Source organism: Lampris incognitus, chromosome 7 (assembly GCF_029633865.1).
Source record: "Lampris incognitus isolate fLamInc1 chromosome 7, fLamInc1.hap2, whole genome shotgun sequence".
NCBI classification, from domain to species: Eukaryota; Metazoa; Chordata; class Actinopteri; order Lampriformes; family Lampridae; genus Lampris; species Lampris incognitus.
Window position 1 is genome coordinate 46,636,650 of NC_079217.1, and position 22,318 is coordinate 46,658,967.

Genomic DNA, 22,318 nt, shown 5'->3' on the forward strand with positions numbered 1-22,318 from the left:
TTTGAGCTGGAAGTTGCTGACCTGAAGGCATCAGACATGTGGATGAGTAAGTTCAAGTCACTTAATGGAGAGTTGGAAAGTCTTGCGCGACAGCGAGCAGAGCTGGCGAGGGAACACAAGTGGACAGAAATTAAAAATCTTCAACCTGAAGACCAGCTGATTCTTAAAACTTGGAACGAACTTCCTGTGACATACCACACAATGCAGCGTGTGAGTATTGCCGTATTGACCATGTTTGGCTCTACATATGCATGTGAACAGTCTTTCTCGCATATGAGGAACATTAAGACCAACCTACGCTCACGTTTAACTGATGGAAGCCTCAACGCCTGCATGAAGCTCAACCTCACCACGTATGAACCAGACTACAAGGCCATCAGCAAAACCATGCAGCACCAGAAGTCGCATTAAAAGTAAGACATATTTAATTTATTATACGTTAAAAATACTATATGGCTCTCAATGAAATATATTTAGAAATATTTGGCTTTTATGGCTCTCCCAGTCAAAAAGGTTCCCGACCCCTGGTATAAGGTGAGGTCAGCTTGTGCCATTTACTCAAAAGAACCAATAGGGCAAGCTGTCCCTGCTATAAAATGCAGTTAAACTAACTTAAGCCTCCTACAGACTGTGCATTTTGGGCCGTCTCAGACAAAAGATGACTAAATGTGGTGATATCTTTGGTTGTGGCTCCAAAACGGTGGTCCTACGTCGCACTGTGAGACAGGTTCAAAGATGGCCGTTGTTACGGTCTTGCGACCAAAGATAACCTGGCACAAAAGTCTGACAGTGTCAGAAATTTAGGATGACCATCTCACAATGTGACTGCGGCTGCGACCTATGTCTACTAACCAACCAATGGAAATAAAGCACGAAATGACGCACTGATCAACACAACGCTGAGTCTTTGCTGGCGCTAAACACAAACAGACTGTTAGCATCTGTGACCCAAAAGCGATGGATTCAACAAAACGAGCTAAAACGAGCAACAAAACGAGCTATCGAAACGAGCAGCAAAACGAGCTGCGGCAACTATTGAAAGGACTCGATTCCTGCTTGGCATCATGTTGGTCTACCAGTGGCGTAGACTGATTACAGGCGCTGATGTGGCACGCACGCTGATGACGTTTTTATGGACTTGTATCGTATCCTGCTATTCAGTAGGTTTTATCGTACAGTCTACATACATCAAACTTGATGTCATGCCCAAGTTTATTAGATCCATATTGACAGTGTGACTTGCAATAAACTTATAGGATTGCTGAAATTGCACAGTCTGTAGGAGGCTTTACCAGGGCCAGGGAGACGTTACTCAGTGTGTACATGCTCACCCAGATCTGAGAAGAGGTCTAATCACCCATCTCAACTGAAAACACCTGTATTAGTGTCCCCGCATTTTTGATGTATAAACAATATGAGTGGGACCAAGGAGGGATCCTTGTTGGACAACAGTGGACAAGAAAAAGCAGCTGATGAATGGATATGTACTTAAACAGATTTTTGCTCAGCTTGAAAGATAAGATTCCACCCATGTAAGAGCATTTACCAAAAAAATTAAGGGTTGATAACTGACAGGAGAACTCTGTGATTTACAATGGTTTCCCGAGATCAAGAAACACTGCACCAAAAACGGGACGTTTTTCTAGCAGGGATTTAATTTTTTCCAAGAAGAAACAGTTGGCTCTCTCAGGCTGTTCTCTTCATTCAGGGGAAAGGAGCTGTTGTTCAAACGGAGGATAATTTGTTCAGCTACACATTTCTCTGCAACCTTAGACAATGCAGGTGGAATGCTGATGGGCCTGTAATAACAGGAAGAATGGGGATCCCCAGATTTGAATATTGGAGCATCAATAGCTGACTTCCAGGCACTTTGAAACTTTCCATGGGATATCAAGTGGTTAGTAATTCTACCGATGAGATTAACTAATGATGTGCTGAGCTCTTTAAGCATTGCTGTATCCATCCCAAATACATCATTTGCTCTTGATTGGTTTAAATCTCAATTATCATAACCTTTGATCTGAAACATTTCTTGTGCTGAAGTCTGGTTCCATTCATTAATGTGCTCAGCAGAGAAAAACTGTGCAATAGTGACCACAGAATCAACAAAACAGTGGTTAAAAGCCTCCGCTGCTACATCTGGTTGCTTTATGAGGTTTCCATCCAGATTAAACTTGAGCAGTTTTTCTGCTTCGTGATGTTGTCCTGTCAGCTTTTTTTTTTAGCTGATTGCTTATAATTTTATTATTACTGCTTGCCCCACAAATTATAGTCAGGAAAAAAGTATGCCTTAGCTTTTTATACTAGTTCAGAGGTGAATCTTTTTTTCGAAAAGGTACTAGCTTCATTTTAAGAAAATCTCTGTTATACATAGGCTTACTATAATTTTAGACTCATAAATTGTATATCGTGACCCGACCACGGAAAAGAGGCTGAAGATGAGATAAATTGTATCTTGAATAGTTGCCCACTGGGGACTGTGGTTCGTGCCCCGGTCTCGTCAGATCCGACTATGGCCAGACTCGATGAAGCAGCGATAATTGGCAATGCTGTCTTCAGGAGGGGGGCGGAGCCGGCTTGTGTTCGTCACATGAATGCGTCTCTGGGTGTGTCGGAAAAAGCAGTGGTTCGGCCTGGAGTCGCCTTGTCACGAAAGTGGGGAGGCGTCTCCTTTGAGACTGCCGGCCGGAGAGATTCAGTTGGCGAATGCATACAGTGCGAGGGTGGGTGTTTGAATTAAAATAGGGATCGATTGGCCACTAAATTGGGAGAACAAGGGAAAAAAAATGGTATCTTGAATAGATTTGCCTGATGTAAATAAGTATGCTATGATGAATTACCTAGTATACCACTAGCAATGGTATATAATTTTATAAAAAAAAGATATACAAAAAGTACAATTTATTTAAACAATTTATTTACATACTATCCAATGAGGGTCAGTAACATGTTTTACAAGTCGGTACACACACACAGAAACACACACGCACACACACACACTCACACACACTCATTTCCCTGGACTGAGACACAAGACTTAGAGCTGAAAGCCCACTTCTTCAATCTTGCCTATGACGAGCTTAGTACACTATCCTAAATTACAATCTACAATCTACAACTTAATTTAGCAGACGTTTTTATCCAAAGCGACCTACATCTGAGAGCTGATAGAACTCAAGCAAGGATCTAGGCAGAAGAGAACAATATTAGTAAATACCATAAAGCTAAGTTTGAGTCTGATAGGACGTAGGTGCCAACAGGAAGTGCATAGAGGCAGTGCATAGAAGCAGATTTCTTTTTTTTTTTTTTTTTCAGTCCACGAAGTGCATAGGTGTTCGTGAAAGCACTGGGTCATTCGTCTTTTCTTAAAGATTGAGAGGAACTCTGCCAGTCCCAGCCCAGCCTGCGAATCTTCACGGTCCAAACTGCCTTCCTTTGTGCATCCTGTGGAAATTAATGCATCATACGGCCTTGTCCCAGCCGAACGGAACAGCCCCAAGCTGCATAACACACCATTTCTCCTTCAACTGCTACAAATTGGCGAGAAATGGGCCGAAAATGCAGGAAGAGCATTGAAACGTCATGATGACAAAGCCAGACTTTGGTAGGCAACATGGTGCCCTTCAAGCATGTGGCAGGCTCTCAGCCAATCACAGTGCGTGTTGCAAAGATCAAAGGATGGTCAGACTATACATGGCACTGGTCTGGACTGCTCACATTTGCTACCTAATGGTGGTGGGTGTGCACTGCAGCTACTGCTGAATAAAGAAATTCCCAAAGTCCTCCCTCTAATTTGGCTCAATTACAGCATGGACTTTACTGCTGTGGTCAAGTCAGTTTTATTTGTACAGCCCATCATCATAAATTGCACATTTGTCTGTGTGCTTTACAGCAGTACAACATCCTGTCCTTAGACCCTCGCATCAGATAAGGAACAACACCTTAAAAAACCCTTTAACAGTTGGAAAGAATAGGAAGAAACCTTAGGGAGAGCAACAGAGGAGGGATTGCTCTCTCAATACGGACAGATGTGTAATGGATGTTGTGTGTACACAATTTACAGAATACAACAATGTAAGAGGATAACAAAATTATAATAGAATTATAAGATATATAAAGAACTTGATGGGGAGAATACCAAGCAGTATCCAGATGCCACCGGAACAGCCTGGGCCCTGAGCCACGCGACCACCATCACTGTGTAGGCCTGACAGAAGGACAGACTACACATGCGCACAGGAGAGACTCACATCACACCATTCACATACGCAGGAGAAGAGACAAGAAAAAACATAAATCACACATCGGAGTGAGGGAAGAATATAACACTGGCACAGGATATGGATTTAAAAGATATATATATTAATAAAAAAAATTGATAAGGAGGATGCCAAGCAGTGTCCCGGTGGCGACCACCATCACAATGGAGACCTAGGAGAAGGACAGACTACACGTGCACACGGGACACTCAAATCACACCATTCATACACATAGCAGAAGAGAAAGGAGAAGACATCATTCAGAGAGAAAGAAAACATGTGAGAGAAGAACAGTTTGTGATCAATAATCAATACTCTATAATCTTGTCGGCAGAACAATGCTTGGTAAATTCATTGAGACAGAAATTGACCTGCCATGCAGTACAGGTCATGAAGTACTCAATTTAAAGGGAACTAATTGTAGACTAAGGCAAAAAGATGAGTTTTAAGTTTGAGTTTAAAGGACTTGACAGTCTGATTGTCTGATGGCAGCAGGCAGGTTATTCCACAAGAATGGGGCCTGATAGGAAAAGGCTCTGCCACTAGCTGACTTCTTTTTAAGTTTGGGTACACACAGGAGTCCTGTATTTTGAGAGCAGAGAGCTGGAGATCAGACAGGTATGATGGGACAAGCCCATTTAGGATTTTATAAATCAGCAGACGCACCTTGAAGTCTGATCTAACATGGATAGGAAGCCAGTGAAGGGAGGCAAGAATTGGTGTAATGGTCAAATTTTCTAGTTTTTTTTTAGGATCCTAACTGCAGCATTTTGAACCTTCTGAAGACGTTTAGTACTAGTATGTGGCAGACCTGAAAACAGAACATTACAATAATCAAGTCTGGATGAAACAAATGCTAGTATTAGAGTCTCTGTGTCAGCCATAGATAGGAACGACCGAATTTTAGCCATGTTATATATATGAAAAAAGGCAGTCTTGGCGATTTATTTTAATGTGCTTATCAAAGGAAAGGCTGGGATCAAGTGTAACGCCAAGATTTTTGGCTACCAAACTTTTTGAAATCACAGAGTTGTCGATTGTTATTGTTACTTGATCAGATTGGTGTCCGTGTCTAGCAGGGCCAATGAGCAGCATCACAGTTTTATCTGAATTTAAAAGCAGGAAATTTAGTGATGTCCAATTTTCCCCTGCAGCCAAGCAGGCCTCTAAATTAGTAATTTGAGCATGATCATTAGCCCTTATAGGCACATACAGCTGAGTATGATCCACATAGCAATGGGAATTTATTCCACAACTACATATAATTTGGACAAGAGGCGAAAAGGGAGAAAAATAGAGGGCCAAGAACCGAGCCCTGAGGTATGCCATATTTAATGCCAGAGAATGTCGATTTAATATTATAGCACATACAATGTGTTCCTCCAGGTAAGTAGGACTTAAGCCAAGAGAGAGCTAAGCCAGAGACACCAAAATTACAATTTATTCTGTCTAATAGTATACAGTGATCACTGGTGTCAAAGGCTGCACTGAGGTCCAGTGGTAGAAGCACGGATGTGGAATCAGAGTCTGTAGCAAGTAGAAGATCATTCACTACTCTGGTGAAAGCAGTTTCATTGGAGTGACAAGCCCTGAAAACTGATTAAAGAGGTTCATATAGATATTTTTCTTCTATAAATGTCGAAAGTTGTTGATACACAACTCTCTCTATTACTTTAGAAAAGAATGGAAGATTAGAGACTGGTCAATAGTTATTAAGAGACCCTGGATTGAGGTGCAGTTTCTTAAGTAGAGGTTTGACCACAGCTGTCTTAAAACTGCTGAGAACAGTGATAGTAGTAAGTGATAAATTAACAATGTCTAGCATTGCAGGTCCCAGGAAAGGCCTGAGTTCTTTAAAAAGTTTTGCTGGTAAAGGGTCAAGTATGAAAGTAATTGGTTTAGAAGCTGACACGAGGTTAGTCAAAGTATCAAGACAGACAATTGTTCCATAGATTAACTCCTTTGAAACTTCATTGTATAACCATCAAAGGAGTTAATCTACAGAACAACCGTACAAAAGAAATGGAAGACATTTAAATCATTAAGTAAGTTTAAACAACTCTTTGAAAATAACATATTGAACAGATATAGGATGGATGAACAAAGAGGTGGACTGGAATAACATGACATGATACAGGATGTGTAAGGTGCTTTTTCTGACTTGTGCCGGTTTGTTTATTTTGATTTCTATGCATTGGTCTTTCTTTGTTTTTCACTTTTGTTTTGAAATTTTTGTTTTGGTTTGATTTGATTGATAATGTATAAAAAAGGAGTAGGACCAGAAAAGTTCTGTACTTCATCCTATGCCCTTTTCAAACATGGACTAGTTATTACTTGTGTTGTTACAAAGAGTTTGCAAAATATGTTCACTGTTATTTCCATTTGTTTTGTATTCCTGCCTATATATCTTATTTTATTATTTCAACATGTTCGAAATAAAATCAATCAATCAAATTAAGATTGTCTTAAAAGCTGTAGTAACAGGGACTATCAGTGACTCATTGTGTAGATATGAATTTGATAAGACAGGATCTGCTGGAGTAGCTGGAGTTGAAGAACTAATTTTGTTTATGATCTCATCAACCTTATTGCAGAAAAAGTCTAGAAACTCATGGGCCATGAATGGTAAGCTACTACTACTACTGCTACTGCTAATTTGGGCTGCTCCCATTAGGGGTCACCACTGCAGATCATCCGTTTCCATCTCTTCCTGTCCTCTGCATCGTCCTTTGTCAGAGAAAGATATGCACTACTTTTGCAGCAGCTAAAGCATGCTTTTATTTCAGTAAACACTCATACCATGAAAGGTTAAAAAAAGAACAACTTCAAATTTTATTTATGCCATTTATGTTCCAGTCTCTTGCGGTCCCACTTCAGAGCACCTGTCTCATCGTTAAACCAGGGTGTAGGCCTCTTTAGTTGCCTACCTGTGGTAGTGAGAGGTGCAGCTGAATTGAGGAGACTATAGAGGGCCACATTTAAATCACTAGTGTAATTTTCAACAGTCAGTCTACAGTGAAAGGAGCCAAGAACTCAGGCAGATGCTGGCCAAATGCAGCTACAGTGGAGGGACCAATGTGGCGAGTGGTAATTACATCTGTGCCGACATTAACAGGACAGGCCAATAATGCTTCAAATTTAATGAGAAAATGATCTGACACAGCAGATGTGGTTGGCAAGACATTCAGATCAGAAACAGCTATCCCTTTAGATAAAACCAAATCAAGGGTGTTACCACTGCAATAAGTCGACTCTTGAGCAAACTGAGTGAACCCAAAAGTATCAACAAGCGCCAGAAAGGCTTTACTTAGAGGATCAGCAGCCTTATTCAGATGAATATTAAAATCACCAAGAATTAGACTCTCATCAGAATGCTTAACAAGACCTGAGACAAATTCTTCAAGAAATAGTGAGTAAGGATCAGGAGGTTGATACGGTTTCACAATCTGAACTGAGCAGAGTCTCTCCATGGCTGAGGGAGATGGACCTAGAATTAGAGCCTCAAAAGATTGGAATTTAAATTCAAGTATAGATGTTAAATTGAAAATAAACTTAAATATTAAGGTGACATTCCTCTCTTGTTTATTTGCCCAAGCTACATGGGCATAATAGCCCATGTAGCCTATTCCTCGGGATATATATATATAGCGGTTTTTTTTTCCGGAAACCATCAATGGTGTTAATAAAAGTGTTCAACTAATGAGGAGCGGAATATATATATATATATATATATATATATATATATATGTGTGTGTGTGTGTGTGTATGTATGTATATATATATATATATATATATATATAACTTTGTTAAAAGAAACACCCAATGATAGGGAACATGCTCAACAAATAGGGAGCAAAATAATCCAGTATATATATATGTATGTGTGTGTGTGTGTGTGTGTATGTTGAGTGGAAGGAAACAGTGGCGCTAGTTTGGGAATGCTGCATATGTTGCAGATATATTGTAGATCTATTAGTATTGGTAAAGAAATAATTTGCTTTTATTATGCAACATATTCACAGAACGTTTAATCAGTCCATCTGGACACAATGTTTATTGGGAGAAACGTTTCATCACTCATCTAAGTGACCTCTTCAGTGTCACCTGACTGCAGGTATCCCCACCCTTATAAACAATACAGTGGCATAACGACCCAAACCAACGACCAGTTTCTTATGCAAATTGCCGTGACCATTAACTGGAGTTATAATGGTCATGTGTACTATTCACAGGGGATTTGGGAATGTTTGTAAAATGGTGACAGATGTAATCTTAAATCCCCCCTCCCCCTTGGTTCAGGGACGGTCATTCCCTGTTCACATAGGTGGCCTCTTTGACTTCTCATTCAAACAAGCGTTCCTCCATATCAAGGATGTGCACATCCTCATCCTTGAAAGAGTGGCCACTGGCCTGTAGATGTGTTAACTCTTCTGTGTTCTGTTCATGTTAACTCTTCCATGTTGTGCCGCCCTCTTGGCCAGTATCTGTTTGGTTTCCCCGATGTACAACTCGCAGCAATTATCCCGGCACTAAGCAGCATACACTTTTTTGCTCTGTTTGTGCCGGGGGACGTGATCCTTGGGGTAGACCCATTTCTGGTGCAGTATTTTTTGGGGTTTGAAAGCAACTGAGACGCAGCATTTGGAAAATACGCTCAACTGTTCCGACACTCCCACCACATACAGGTTCACTACTGGTTTATTCTTAGACAGCTGTTGTCCTTCTCCTCTCTTCAATTGGCTGGTGCACTGTTTGTGCATCTTCCTGGCTTTGACAAATGCCCAGTTAGGATAACCACACTTAACCAGGGTCTGTTTAATGTGGGATTTCTCCCCTTCCCTAGCCACTGTGTTGGTGGAGACGTTGTCAGCTTGGTGGTACAGCGTCCTGATGACTCCTAGTTTGTGCTATACTGGATGATGAGAGTCAAACCTTAAGTACTGATCAGTATGTGTTGGTTTATGGTAAACATCAACAATCAAATGTCCCCCATCACCAATTGCAGTTTCACAGTCTAAGAAGGCTAACCTGTCATTTTTCACATCCTCCCTGGTGAACTTGATGTGGTTGTGCACAGAGTTAATGTGGTCGGTGAAATGTGGTAAATCCTGAGATTGCCACAAATCTGAACCAATTGCTAGGTGGTGTCCCTGGATAGAACATCAGAGCTCTCTTTTCCACTCCCTCCATATACAAGTTGGCCACTACAGGTGAGACTGGGGAACCCATAGCACACCCATGCTTCTGCCTATAGTACTGCCCCCTGTATGTGAAGTACGTGGACTGAAGACACAGCTTCGGGAGCAGACACACTTGGTCAGTATTTAGGGTGGTCATATTGCTAAAAGTGGGGTCATTTTGTAATTTCATATGGACCACCTCCACTGCTTCATCAACAGCAACACACATGAAGACAAACTTGACATCATAAGAGACTGTTGTTTCATCCCCCTTCATAATGATGTCCCTCACCTTATCCACAAAATCCATAGTGTTCTGAATGTGATGTTCATTACTGCCTACAAATGGGTTAAGAATAGATGCCAGAAACTAAGAAATGTTATAGGTCACTGAGTTAATCATACAAACAATAGACCGTAATGGCACATCCTGTTTATGTATTTTAGGTAAATCATACAGACTAGGTGTCGCTTCCCCTGGGTATAATCTATTGTACACTATTTTGTCAGTAGCATCGTCCTGTTCCAACAGCTTCAGACAATCTCATCTTTTTTCTTGTAACCACTGCCTGGATCTTGTTTCAGGGGTTCATAAGTATTTATGTCGCTATGTAACGTCATAACTTTCTCATGATAGTCTGTCTGTTTTTATAAAACAGTGCATCTGCCTTTGTCTGCCGTGCGGATGGTGATGTTATTGTCCTTACTGAGATTTGTGAGAACATTCCTCTCGTCTCTACTGATGTTGGACGTTGGCACCTTCGCAGTGCTGAGGCAAACGGAAATTTTTCGCCCTCAGTTGCTCCGCTTCCGGGTCTGCGATGTTGTTGTTACAGATCGCCGATTCCATGGCTGTTATCAGTTCCACTATTGGGATTTTCCTCGGTGTGACAGCAAAATTCAGTCCCTTAGTAAGGATGTCTTTCTCCACCTGGGTGAGTTGTCTGTCCATCAGTTTCTTCACCCACTTGTCCACAACACCGGTGTGCGCCTGGCGTCTGTCTCTCTGCCGTTGAGGGTGCCGTGAGTTGTTTGCCGTTGTCTCTGGCGTGCAGCGAGTAGGTCGAACTTCTTTTGCTGTCTGGTTTTTTACTTTCTGTGTTGCGCTAGATGAGCCTTTGCCATGAACTCAGTCACATGTTGGGAAGTGGTCTCATCTACTCCTCTGGCTTTCATAGTGTCCATGGTGAAATTCGTTTGTCTCACCCATTCGTTCAACAGCTGGCTCTGTGCCTTCTGGAGGATCTTGTTAGCTCTGTGACCCTTGACAGATTTCCTTTGCAGGCTTTTACGTGTAATCCTGCTCTGTCTGCACCTGAGGCTGAATCTCAGGTGGTTCCTGTAGTCTGCCATTTTACACTCATACTCACATACAAGATTAAGGCAGTCATCTCTGAAATTAATCAAAATGTCTTCTGTAAGTTCCTTACCTGGATTATTGAGCATGTTTCAAGATGCTATGCATCATGGTTTCAAAAGACATGTAGCACTGATCTTTTAAGATATCATCACTACTTTTACTGAGCTCTTATACTGTTTACAGGGCAATTGGGAAATCAACCATGTCACCCCACCTTGGCACCTGGGATGCCAGTCCACACGACTGACTGCTCCACTGACAAGGCAGAGCAGTCAGTTATGTAATCAATGATAAAGACATTGCACCAACAGTTAACTGGTCACTCGGGGAGAAGGGCGATTCACAGGCTACATATCATAGTACATATACATATGGGCAGCACCGTGGCACAGTGGTTAGTGCTGTCGCCTCACAGCAAGAAGGTCCTGGGTTTGAACCCTGGGGTTGTCCAACCTTGGGGGTCATCCCAGGTCGTCCTCTGTGTGGAGTTTGCATGTTCTCCCTGTGTCTGCGGTGGGTTTTCTCCGGGTGCTCCGGTTTCCCTCACCATCAAAAAGGCATGCATGTTAGGGTTAATACTCCTGTCTGTGGCCCTGACCGAGGCACAGCAAGACGAACTGGAGTTAGTCCCCAGTTGCTGCATGGCAGCTGCCCACTGCTCCTAGCTACACAGTCAGGATGGCTTAAATGCCGAGAGGAATTTCCCCATGGGGATCAATAAAGTGTATATATAATATAGCCTCTTAGATCATGACCAGGTGAAGAGACTGATTTCATTTTATGCACTCAAAGGCTATCAAGTTTTAGCTTGAAACTGTTTGAGACTGTAATTGTTTGTACCAAATATCAAAATTTTTTTTTGTTTCGATTTTCCCCCCTTTTTCTTCGTAATTGTACCCGGCAAATTACTCCACTCTTCTGAGCCATCCCAATCGTTGCTCCATCCCCTCTGCCGATCCGAAGATGGCTGCAGACTACCACATGTGTCCTCCGATACATGTGGAGTCGCCAGCCGCTTCTTTTCCCCTGATAGTGAGGAGTTTCGCCAAGGGGACATAGCATGTGGGAGCCTCACGCTATTCCCCCCCCCAGTTCCCCCTTGCCCCTGAATAGGCAGCCCGACCAACCAGAGGAGGCACTAGTGCAGCGACCAGGACACATAGCCACATCCGGCTTCCCACCGTCTGTAGGGACGCCCGGGCAACGGAATAGACCGCTACGCCACCCGGACGCCCCAGATATCCATTTTTAATCATAAACTCAGCACTCATATATAATGTACATTGTAGCTCTTAACGAGTATTACATGTAATTGATACATTTGTCACATTTGTTTGCTTTCACTGCACTAAGTTGTAAAGCAGTCATAATCCCTTTAGTTAAATTTGCTAATCTTGGTTAAATTTGACAAGATTTTTTTGGTGAATAAAATATAAAAAGGATGTCACCACTTAGAATTATTAACAACAACTGCGCTACATGTTGAATGCCATATGTGTAAAGAAGAAGCTACCACAGCAAAATTTACTCATCTTGAACCAACATGCAATTTCATTACATGTCATTTATCTCAAATAACTCAAAACACACAACAGCTTTTATTGATGGACAAGCATTATACCAAGAGTTGAGCCTTGATATTACTGCACCAATTCGGTTGGTTATTAGGATATTATGGACATTTCTTTCAATGCACTTATAAGTACAAGAACTTGAGAGCTATGTAAAACTGCATTTATGGAACAGTCAGCTGCTTTAAAATATGATAGAGGATTGTGATTTTAGGCAGCAGCAGTTGGAACAGCTTTTAAAAAGGAAATAAAGGAGGATCTAGGAAGGGGTTCTTTCAATATTAGTTATAGACTCGATTATCGAGATAATCCAGTGAATTCAGTTTTAGGATAACGCGTTATGAAATTTCAGAAAGTGTTCAAGGTGGCCATTATGACTAAAATATTCATAGTTGAAGCATATGGAATCTGCAAAACAAGTGTGTGACCTTGGCTCTTGGGTTTTTCTATGTGGGGTGTCTTAGCAGCAGGGTGTGGCTGTACAGTTGTGCCTATGTGTGTGGCGAGTCTGTAAAAAGTGGTCGAAGATGTCCGGATCAACAGCATTTGGTCCCCGGATTCATTCACACCTCTTTCTTTTCCATATATTTCTGTCTCGATAAGGGCTGATTTAGCCTGGTAATCAGAGGTTACCTCTGTAGTCCATGCAACTGGCAGGCCGTCATGCCTGATATCTCTAGTATCAGCTTCAAATGGTCGCTCAGTGTACAAGGCAAGTTGCCATTCCCTCTCACGCGTTGCCAGATTAGCCTGCCCACAGGTTGGCCTTATGTAACAAGGGCAGCCCAAGATGTTGGCGCGTGTATGCTGAGCCCATCTTAACAGCCTTGTTATATTTTCCTCATCTTCACAAGCCCAGGGGTTATCACCAAGAGTCATGACTTCAAGTCCACTCAGCCTATCAAAAATTCCTTCCGGTAGCCAGAAGAAGCGATTAGCATGCAAGTAGAAGCGAGCTAACCTGGACATTCTATCCAGTGAGCCCGGCAGGATTTGCACAAGATAATTATGGGACAAATCAATTATTTCCAAGTTGTGTGGCATATTTGTAGGCACAGTCCAAAACCTGTTGTGACTTAGGTTGAGAGCATGGAGACTGGGCAGTGTGTTGTTGATGAAGACCACTCTTTCTAGTTCATTGGCTGACAAGTCCAGAACCCTAAGGTTCCAGTGGTAGGCTGTGTCATTTTTGTCCAGTGATCGAAGATGGTTCCCGCTTGCACGTATATCCCACAGAGATCGGGGCAGGGTGGGTGGCAGACGCTCCAACTGGTTATAAGACAGGTCCAAGGTTCGAAGGTGGCCATAATGACTCAGCTGGCTCGCCACATCTTGCAAACTGTCGAAAGAATTTAATGCATGAAAATCGGCAATTTTGTCCTTTATACACAAACAAATATGTGCAGTTGTTTTATGAGATGGTGGCCATTTTTCAAAGTTCTCTGGAAAATACAATAATGAGGTCATTTGAGGTCATATGAGATCATAACAAGTCCAGCTGACCATACTATAGAAGTATATGCATGAAACAACTGTACTGTGGTCTAAAGCTACCTCTTGTTACTTCCCAAAACATACCTGTCTACCTTCCTGGGACTTCATAATTGCATTTTGAAAATCCATTCTAAATTTTCAGACCTGTGAAGCAGGCAAACAACAAAGCATCAAACGCTAACAGGGCTGCTCACCTATTAAAGGAGAGGTTTAAGGAGCGGATATTGTGCTGCAAACCAGGGGGTAACTGGGTGAGTCCCCGTGAAGAGCAGTCCACCACTCTATGTCCCCAGGTGCAGTAGCACACAGAAGGGCAGATGGACAGGACCCAGTTCCCTAGGAGTCCAAACGCAAGAAGTAGACCAAGGCAAGCCAGAGGAGCATAAGTGTTATTCACGGTGAGAGCTCTTGGTGGGCCCAGATGGTATCGTGAGATTTGAAAATGAAGTGTGAGTAAAAGGGGAAAAGATGGGAGGGGAGGGGGGGTGAGAGAGAGAAATTAGAATATACATCTCTTTGTTGATGGTGTGGAAGAAAGCTTCAGTGAAAAATTAAATCTGTGTTGTATCTAATTTGACTTTATTGTGGGAATACCAAAAGGAATGGAGATATGTGGTAGCGTAGGTGAATAAAGGAGTTAATTAGACCACATAAATCTAACTGGGGCTTTTTTTGGACCCAGAATTTTCTCAGTCAAAATGGATTTGGCTGTCAACTGAAGAAGATTGAAGTAGTCTATTATTTAGTTTTATTTTTAAGATATTCTGGAAATCAGAAAATACATTGGCATGAGTTTTAGTGCTGATGGTTTCAACCAATTTTAACAGTCAAATGCAACAGAGTTTTAAAGCCTCCTTCAGACTGTGCAATTTGGACCGTCTCAGACGAAACATGACTAAACTTGGCGATATCTTTGGTCGTGGCTCCAAAACGGTGGTCCTACGTTGCACTGTGAGATAGGTTCAAAGATGGCTGTTGTTACAGTCTTGCAACCGAAGATAACCTGGGACAAAAGTCTGACAGTGTCAGAAATTTAGGATGACCATCTCACAATGTGACTGCTGCTGCGATCTACGTCTAACCAACCAATAGAAATGCAGCACGAAATGACGCACTGATCAACGCAATGCAGAATCTTTGCTGGCGCTAAACACAAACAGGCTGTTAGCATCAGTGACGCAAATGCAATGGATTCAACAAAACGAGCTAAAACGAGCAACAAAACAAGCTAAAATGAGCTACGGCGACTATTGAAAAGACTCGATTCCTGCTTGGGATTATGTTGCTTTACCAGCATCGTAGATTGATTACGCGCGCTGATGCAGCATGCACGCTGATGGCGTTTTTATGGACTTGTGTCATAGCCTGCAATTCAGTAGTGTTATCATACAGTCTACATACATCAAAGTTGATGTCGTACCCACGTTTATTAGATCCATATCGCACAGTGTGGCTCGCAATAAACTTATAGGATTGCTAAAACCGCACAGTCTGTAGGAGGCTTTTAGGAACACATTTGATCATTTTAGAAATTAATAAATTTATTAAGACAGCAGTATATGAATGTTTTTGATTAATATGAGTACTGGTATTTCTGGTTAAATCAAGCTCTTATAAGTGGTTTATTTTACTTTAAACAAAAGATCAATACAAGTAAAAGCGCAGTCATTATCATCATCATCGTCATCATCATTATTATCATTATCCTTATTATTGTATGAAATGTTTGAATAAGATTCATAGCATTATCCACTCTGTGATAATAGACTAACTGATGTCTAATTTTCAACAAGATACTTCATCAGTAGGCCTGAGTATATTATTTCAGTTTCAATAAAATATTGATGTCTCTATTGACTGACATAGGCAGTCAATATATTATATTTTATAGCAATATCTAATCGTTTTGCTAATGGTCCTATTTGACCATCAGCAAAACTATTAGATATTACTATAAAATGATTAGAAATACTTGTCGGCAGGTCATATTCTCCACCAAATCTGATGAAATGATTTATTTCACACAGACGGAATTCATAGCCACAGTTAAACACATTACCTCAATATTATATATCCTGCAAATACAAAATTTTCACCACACCACTACATCACTCACTCTTTTTTTCAAAACAAATGCACAAAGTAATGGAGGCTGAATGTAGATCTTTTCGACAAGAGGTGATGCTTTATAGGAAACTAAGTTGTTCTTCCATAAAGTACTACCACTTTCTCTACAGTGGCACACCAGGTCTATAAAGCTTTAACCACACCGGTATGTTTTGTCACGTGAAACTTCTCTTGGTTGCCTCAACTACTCCTGCAAGAATATAAAAACTATATAATTCCCTTTCCCGTGATTATTATATAAGTTAATCCTTGTGCATTTTTGTAAATTGCAGTCATGCTTTATTCCATCATTATAATGCATTGACTCTTAAAATAGACTGCTGGATTAAAAGAATCTTATTCGTCTGTGGTCTCTGTCAGATAACTCAACTCAGTTTAATCAGAATCAGAATCAGAATACTTTATTAATACTTTACTTTTTTGTTAATACTGTGGGAGTGCAGGAATGAGGAGACGGAGTGGTCGAGTCAATTGACCTTTCGCTAAGTACCGCCCCAGAACAGTGCTTGTCGAATCCTACCTTAGCAACGGTCCATCAAGCTTTCAAACACACAACAAAATGCTGAAACGGTGTGCCTATGGGATCTGCAAATCGGATACTAGATATCTGAAAAGTTTGGAGGGGGTGTAATTTTCTACCCCTTCCCGAAACCCAGAGCGCAAGAAGCGCAATGTCGGCAATAGATTTCACAGTATAGCAGACCCCATGGCCAGCTTAATCCATCCAAAATCAACAAAAATACCTGTCTGCTCCAAGCTAAGCTTGCTACTAGCTATTATTGATAGCTAATACAGCTAACGTATTATTACTGTTACTTTTACCCACACAATGCGCTGATTTCTTCCTTCATGTTTTGGTGTTTTCCGGCTACTTCCTGGATAGTTCTGAAATGTTTGACGGGCAGTAACTAAGGGGGGCGGGACTTTGCGAAAGGTCAATTCCGTTTATTCGCCACACAAAATAACACCAATACAGCTCAATCTCTCGTGGTAACCAGCTAACCGCTAGGCTGCTGAAAACATGGCTCCTCCCGGAAACTCTAAGCAGTGCCTACGTCAGCACTCTGAATGTCTTCCTTAAAGGAGCAGCAGCCCCTGGTGAATCTACCCTCAATTGTGTACCACCACAATACTTTATTTTTATTTAATTTTATTTAATTTTTTAATTTTTACTTTTTATTAATACTTTAATTTTATTTTATTTTATTATTATTTTATTAATACTTTACTTTTTATTAATACTTTGTTTTTATCTTATTTTATTTTATTTATGTTTATTTTATTATTTTTATTTTCTATTGATACTTTATTTTTTTAAGCCTTTGGTTTGAAAAGACCCGGCTTGAGTCAAATCGTCAGTCCTTTCACCAAATAAAACTCCAGTCCCCTTTGCTCCAGTCCCCTTTGGGTGTTGGTACCCATTATTTTGGTTCTGAAATTACTCAGCTCGCCAACTCTCACAGGGCTGCCCTAAAATCTTTTAAGTTGCAGTTTTTGAAGTTAAATTTGAAATTAAATTCATATCGGCGCCATGTGACAAAGTACAGCGGAAAAGGCAAAGCCTGGTTTTAAAATGCTTTTAAAAGGACCTCTCATCCATAGCAGCAGAAGTGCTGATAGTTTGCAGCTGGTTACATTAGACACCCTTGGAATGGGCTATTTTTGATGTGGTCTTAAATTTTCCACTTAAATGTTGACACGTTAGGCTGTGATAAGGGGTGCGCTGTACCTGAGTTGTACTGGTGGATTGGCTGTCATGCTCTGTTGCATTTGAGGGGGGTCCCACCATTCTGTGGTGGTATGCTTTGAACTTCTGGCAGTGGAATAGGTAGCTTGGAAATACTGCAGCAGGAGGCATCTGAATTTATTTAGGATGGCACACACACTCACAGACAGTGTGTCTGTGCAATATCTTGTATTCATGCGTGTGTGTGTGTGTGTGTGTGTGTGCAGACTGCTGTATCATATTTCCACACTCATATTTGTAGTTTTCGAGAAGCCTCAGGTCAATGCAACAAGTAAAAAGAGAGAAGTCACCTTTTCAAGGTTTGTCATTAATATCTAATTTAAGATGAAATGTCTAATTGATATGTCCACAATAGTCAAGAATGATATGTCCACAATAGTCAAGAGTTACAGCAGCAGTTCCCTAATAAATGACCACTAGTCTGCTGGGCTGATGTGCTCCAGTTGTTTCCTCATTTTATTATCCATATAAGAGTGAGAGACAAAGATATGTAACGTGCGCTGGTGGGAAAGAAAAAAAAACGTCTTTTCCCTTAAATCACTCACCTCATCCTGTCCATCCTGTCAGTCTGTCATCTCCCTTTTTTTTCGTGTGGTATCTTCCTCCAGCTTCTCTCGTTTTATGAAACCGATTAGTCCTCTTTCAATGTGTTTGATGGCACAAGCTTGCCTCGTTCTACTGTTGGATTATAAGTATTTCTCCCTGTTTTTCCGATGGGCTGATGATTTTTTTTTCTCGTCTCGTCTTTATGCTCTCACTCTCCTCCCGTCTTTATCTTTGGGCTTATTTAGCACCTCTCCATTGGTTGCAAGCCTTTGCAGCTGCTCTCTGGTTTGTGCCTGTGTCCTGACTTCACACTGAATTGGGTGCCTGATAGCAGTAGCCTCCATTTAATGCAGTCCACTGCAGGCTCTGATGCGCACTGCAAGAAGAAAGAGAGAGCAGCCTGGGATGGGAAGAGGACAAATGCAAGGAGGGAGGGGGATGAAGGTAGAAAAAGAGAGGGGGGGGAAGAATTGCAGCACAGGGCTGTCCTACTCTGCTGCTGATGAATCAAGAAGGGGTGGAGTTTGTGTGATTGGGTAGGAAGGGAAGAGGGTTGCAGGAGGATGCTGACTTGGTCTATTTATACATTCACTACATGTAGGAGAATCCATATTGACTTCATCAGAGAAGAGAGAAGTAATTGTGTTTTGTCCAAACACATCACTTTTGTCTCGTGCTTTGTCCTGTGCTCTTTATTTGTCATAGGCATTTTCTATAGGCAACTTTCTGTTCTCTGCTACTTCTTCTTAATCGTTGTTACTTGTGTAAATCCCGTTTGTTTGATTTTGTTCATCTGATGCAACCCAAAAAGGGCACGTATGGTATCAGGCTAAATGCAACACTTTGATGTGATAAGCTTCATACACATCAGGAATCAGGAACAATTTATTGTCCTTACATTCATGTACTTGCGTACACAAAAGAATAAAATTCCATTTCCCCCAGCCCACAGCAGCGTGACACAAAACACATATCTCAAATTTCCCAAAAATTACACCACCAAAAACATACAAAAATAGAGAGAACAAAACAAAACAAAAACAAAAACACAAACGGTTAACAACACAGTCCACTCAGTGCAACACAGACCAAAAATTCTACTGACCAGAGAACGAACGCCAGCCAGAATGACTGTCAGAACTGCCGGTCTGCATGGGCTAGCGGTTAGCTCAGCCTGCCCCGCTTCCATGTCCTGTGAGACCACCCTCAGTCTTTCCTCCTTGGGCACAACTCTGGCAGGGCCGTGATCCCTGGGCCCACCGGACACAGCACACCAAGCTCCCCCAGCTGATCCAACGCCAGCTCTCCCAGCCAGACACCTTTGACACACCTCCCCGCACTCCACACGACAACACCAAAAACACCACAGTCAATGCTAGGTGAGGCCACCCCCAGACCGCCCTCGATGTTATCGGAACTGCCGGTCTGCATGGGCCAGTAGTTAGCTTAGCCTGCCCTGCTTCTGTGTCCTGTCAGACCACCCTTGGTGTTACCTCTTTGGGCTTAGCTCCAATCAGGGTTGTGGTGCCTGGGCCCACAGGACGTAGCAGACTAAGGTCTCCCAGCCAATCCAGTGCCAGCTCTCTCAGCCATCAATCAAAGACAAAACAAACTTAGACGTGAACAAAGACCTAGTTTCTAAACAGTACTAAGCTGGGGCATAGCTTAACATCTAGAAGAATGAAACATGAGCACATTCAAATGACTCACAACTTGTCTCACATTGTAAAAGTGTGACCTTTCCCATCTGCCCTGCTTACCCTGAGAACTGTACAGGAATCAGGATGGATGGAGCATTCATTTTTATCTATAGTGTAACAATGACAGGAGACCATACAACCACTGTTGATCAACATCAATGGAAGATGGTCTGACTGGTTTTCTCCTGCTTTAACTACAGCATGATATTCTCATTCTGCTGCATATCATTTATGAAATGTGATGACATAATGTTGATTGGTATTTGGGTTGTCAAAAATAAAATAAAATAGGTCTTAGGACTGACTGCACCATTTTATATAGAGTCCCAATAATACTGAACACAACTATGCAATCGTTTTTTTCCTTTTGAAGTGGGAACTATCTCAGATGAACCCTCTTGAATTGCCTTAGTAATATGGGGGCATCAAACACACGGAGACCCACGTTACATAGGTGACATGTGGGGTCTAGTGTGTTAGACCAATCAAAAATGAGCTGGGACAAAAAAAATTAGATGCCACTGTTTGCCAGCTAAACTCTTAGGTTAGGCTTCTGAGAATCTAGGGTATTGTATTCTACTACATTACTCAGCCCCCCCCCCCATTACCCATCATCCCTGCCCTTTAGTTCCCAACCCCTTGTTTCGTTTATTTCAAACTGTGAATGGCTGAAGACAGGCTAAAACGGGTGCTTACTTACTCTTTGAAAGAGCTCAGCTCCCTGCACTGGCTTAAGAGTACTTAAAGTGCCACTATTACTAATCTAATCTAATCTAATCTAATCCAGTTTTAGCAGGAAAGTGAGATCTGATCACAAGTGGTCACTTAAGACATTTGGAGACACATTTTGAAGCCAGGTGTGAAAAACTATGTCTCGCTGTCCACTTGTGAGTGCAAGGCACATTTTAATGCCTGGTCGATGTCCTTGACTGCAATAAATGCAGATTTAGAAATATGGCTGTTATTGGTTAGAATAGATGTTATACAGTTTTTTTCTTCTTCTTTTTTTCCTAAGCGAGAGATTGAACCTTGGCTATCTCATCAGGGAAACAACCGGAGGACAGGGGGACGGTTAGCAATAGTTATCAGGTTGGATCTAAAACTTGATAAAATTTCTATAAAGAATTTGTTTGGTAAAGTGTCTAATGAGCTAAGAAAAAAAAACTGTCTCGTGAAACTATGTCCATCAGCTCCCTATGAGGTATCAGTCTAAACTAAGAGTATCACTGTATGAACATAAAAGAAAGAAAAGGAAACCGTTCCGTTGCCTAGCAACAACTGGAGCGCTGGTTCGAATCCCTGTATTACCTCCAGCTTGGTCGGGCGTCACTGCAGACACTATTGGCCGTGTCTGGCAATGGGGGGCTGGATGTGGGTGTGTGTCCTGATCGTTGTACTAGCGCCTCCCCTGGTCAGTCTGGCCACCTGATTGGAGGGTAGGGGTAACTGGGGGGAATGGCGTGATCCTCCCACACGCTATGTCCCCCTGGTGAAACTCCTCACTGTCGGGTGAAAGGAAGCTATTCCACATATATTGGAGGAGACGTGGTAGTCTGCAACCTTCCATGGATTGGCAGACGGAGTGGAGCAGCAACCGGAACAGCTCGGAAGAGTGTGGTAATTGACCAAGAACAATTGGGAGAAAGAGGGGGGCATGTCAGGTAATCTTGAACTTGATGTCTGTAATCTTAATTTAAAAGAAAGTTAAAAAAAAATTTCGCACTCAGAATTAGCATACAGAAATGCCTCAAGAATCAGGGTTTACTAGATGATCACTGGTACTAAACAAAATCCTTGGGTTGTGCCAATTATTAGATTTTGATTCAGAAATAGCATGATCCTCCCATGTGCTATGTCCTCCTGACGAAACTCCTTACTGTCAGGTGAAAAGAAGTGGCTGGCGACTCCACATGTATCGGAGGAAGCATATGGTAGTCTGCAGCCCTCTCCCTCGGCAGAGGGGATGGGCCAGTGACCTGGATGGCTCTGAAGAGTGGGGTAATTGGCCAAGTACAACTGGGGAGAAAAAGGGGCAAGAATTGAAATTAATATTTTCTGTTATGATGGTTAACAGAGCATTCTGAGTTACAGCAATCCAGTTTTCCCAACTGAGTGATAGAACTGTAGTTTAATGAACAGTTTATTGAATAGTCTGAAATTGTTGAAAATTTTGATATAAAATGTAATACCTCTGGTAGGGATGTTGATACATTCCATAGATATAACAAAATGTTTTCTGTATATAAACTGATTTTGTGAACAGTTTCTTGTTTGTATGCCAGTTGGCAAATGGCTGCTGCAAAAGGTTTAATGAAGATAGTAAATTATAATAAT

General features: G+C 41.6%; 2 protein-coding genes across 2 annotated transcripts in view; one reads left to right on the top strand and one right to left on the bottom strand.

The window, feature by feature from the left end:
• nf1a (neurofibromin 1a) overlaps nucleotides 1–22,318 on the top strand; it is a 316,227-nt gene that overhangs the window by 213,034 nt on the left and 80,875 nt on the right. The window lies entirely within an intron of this gene.
• Nucleotides 1–22,318, bottom strand: part of LOC130115804 (uncharacterized) — a 32,675-nt gene that overhangs the window by 3,610 nt on the left and 6,747 nt on the right. The window contains exons 2-5 of the mRNA XM_056283647.1: nucleotides 18,533–18,660; nucleotides 14,059–14,271; nucleotides 13,105–13,709; nucleotides 12,854–13,056 (exon numbers count right to left, since the gene is read on the bottom strand). Of these exons, the coding sequence (XP_056139622.1) occupies nucleotides 12,854–13,056; nucleotides 13,105–13,709; nucleotides 14,059–14,271; nucleotides 18,533–18,660 (1,149 nt within the window). The remainder of the gene's footprint in view (nucleotides 1–12,853; nucleotides 13,057–13,104; nucleotides 13,710–14,058; nucleotides 14,272–18,532; nucleotides 18,661–22,318) is intronic.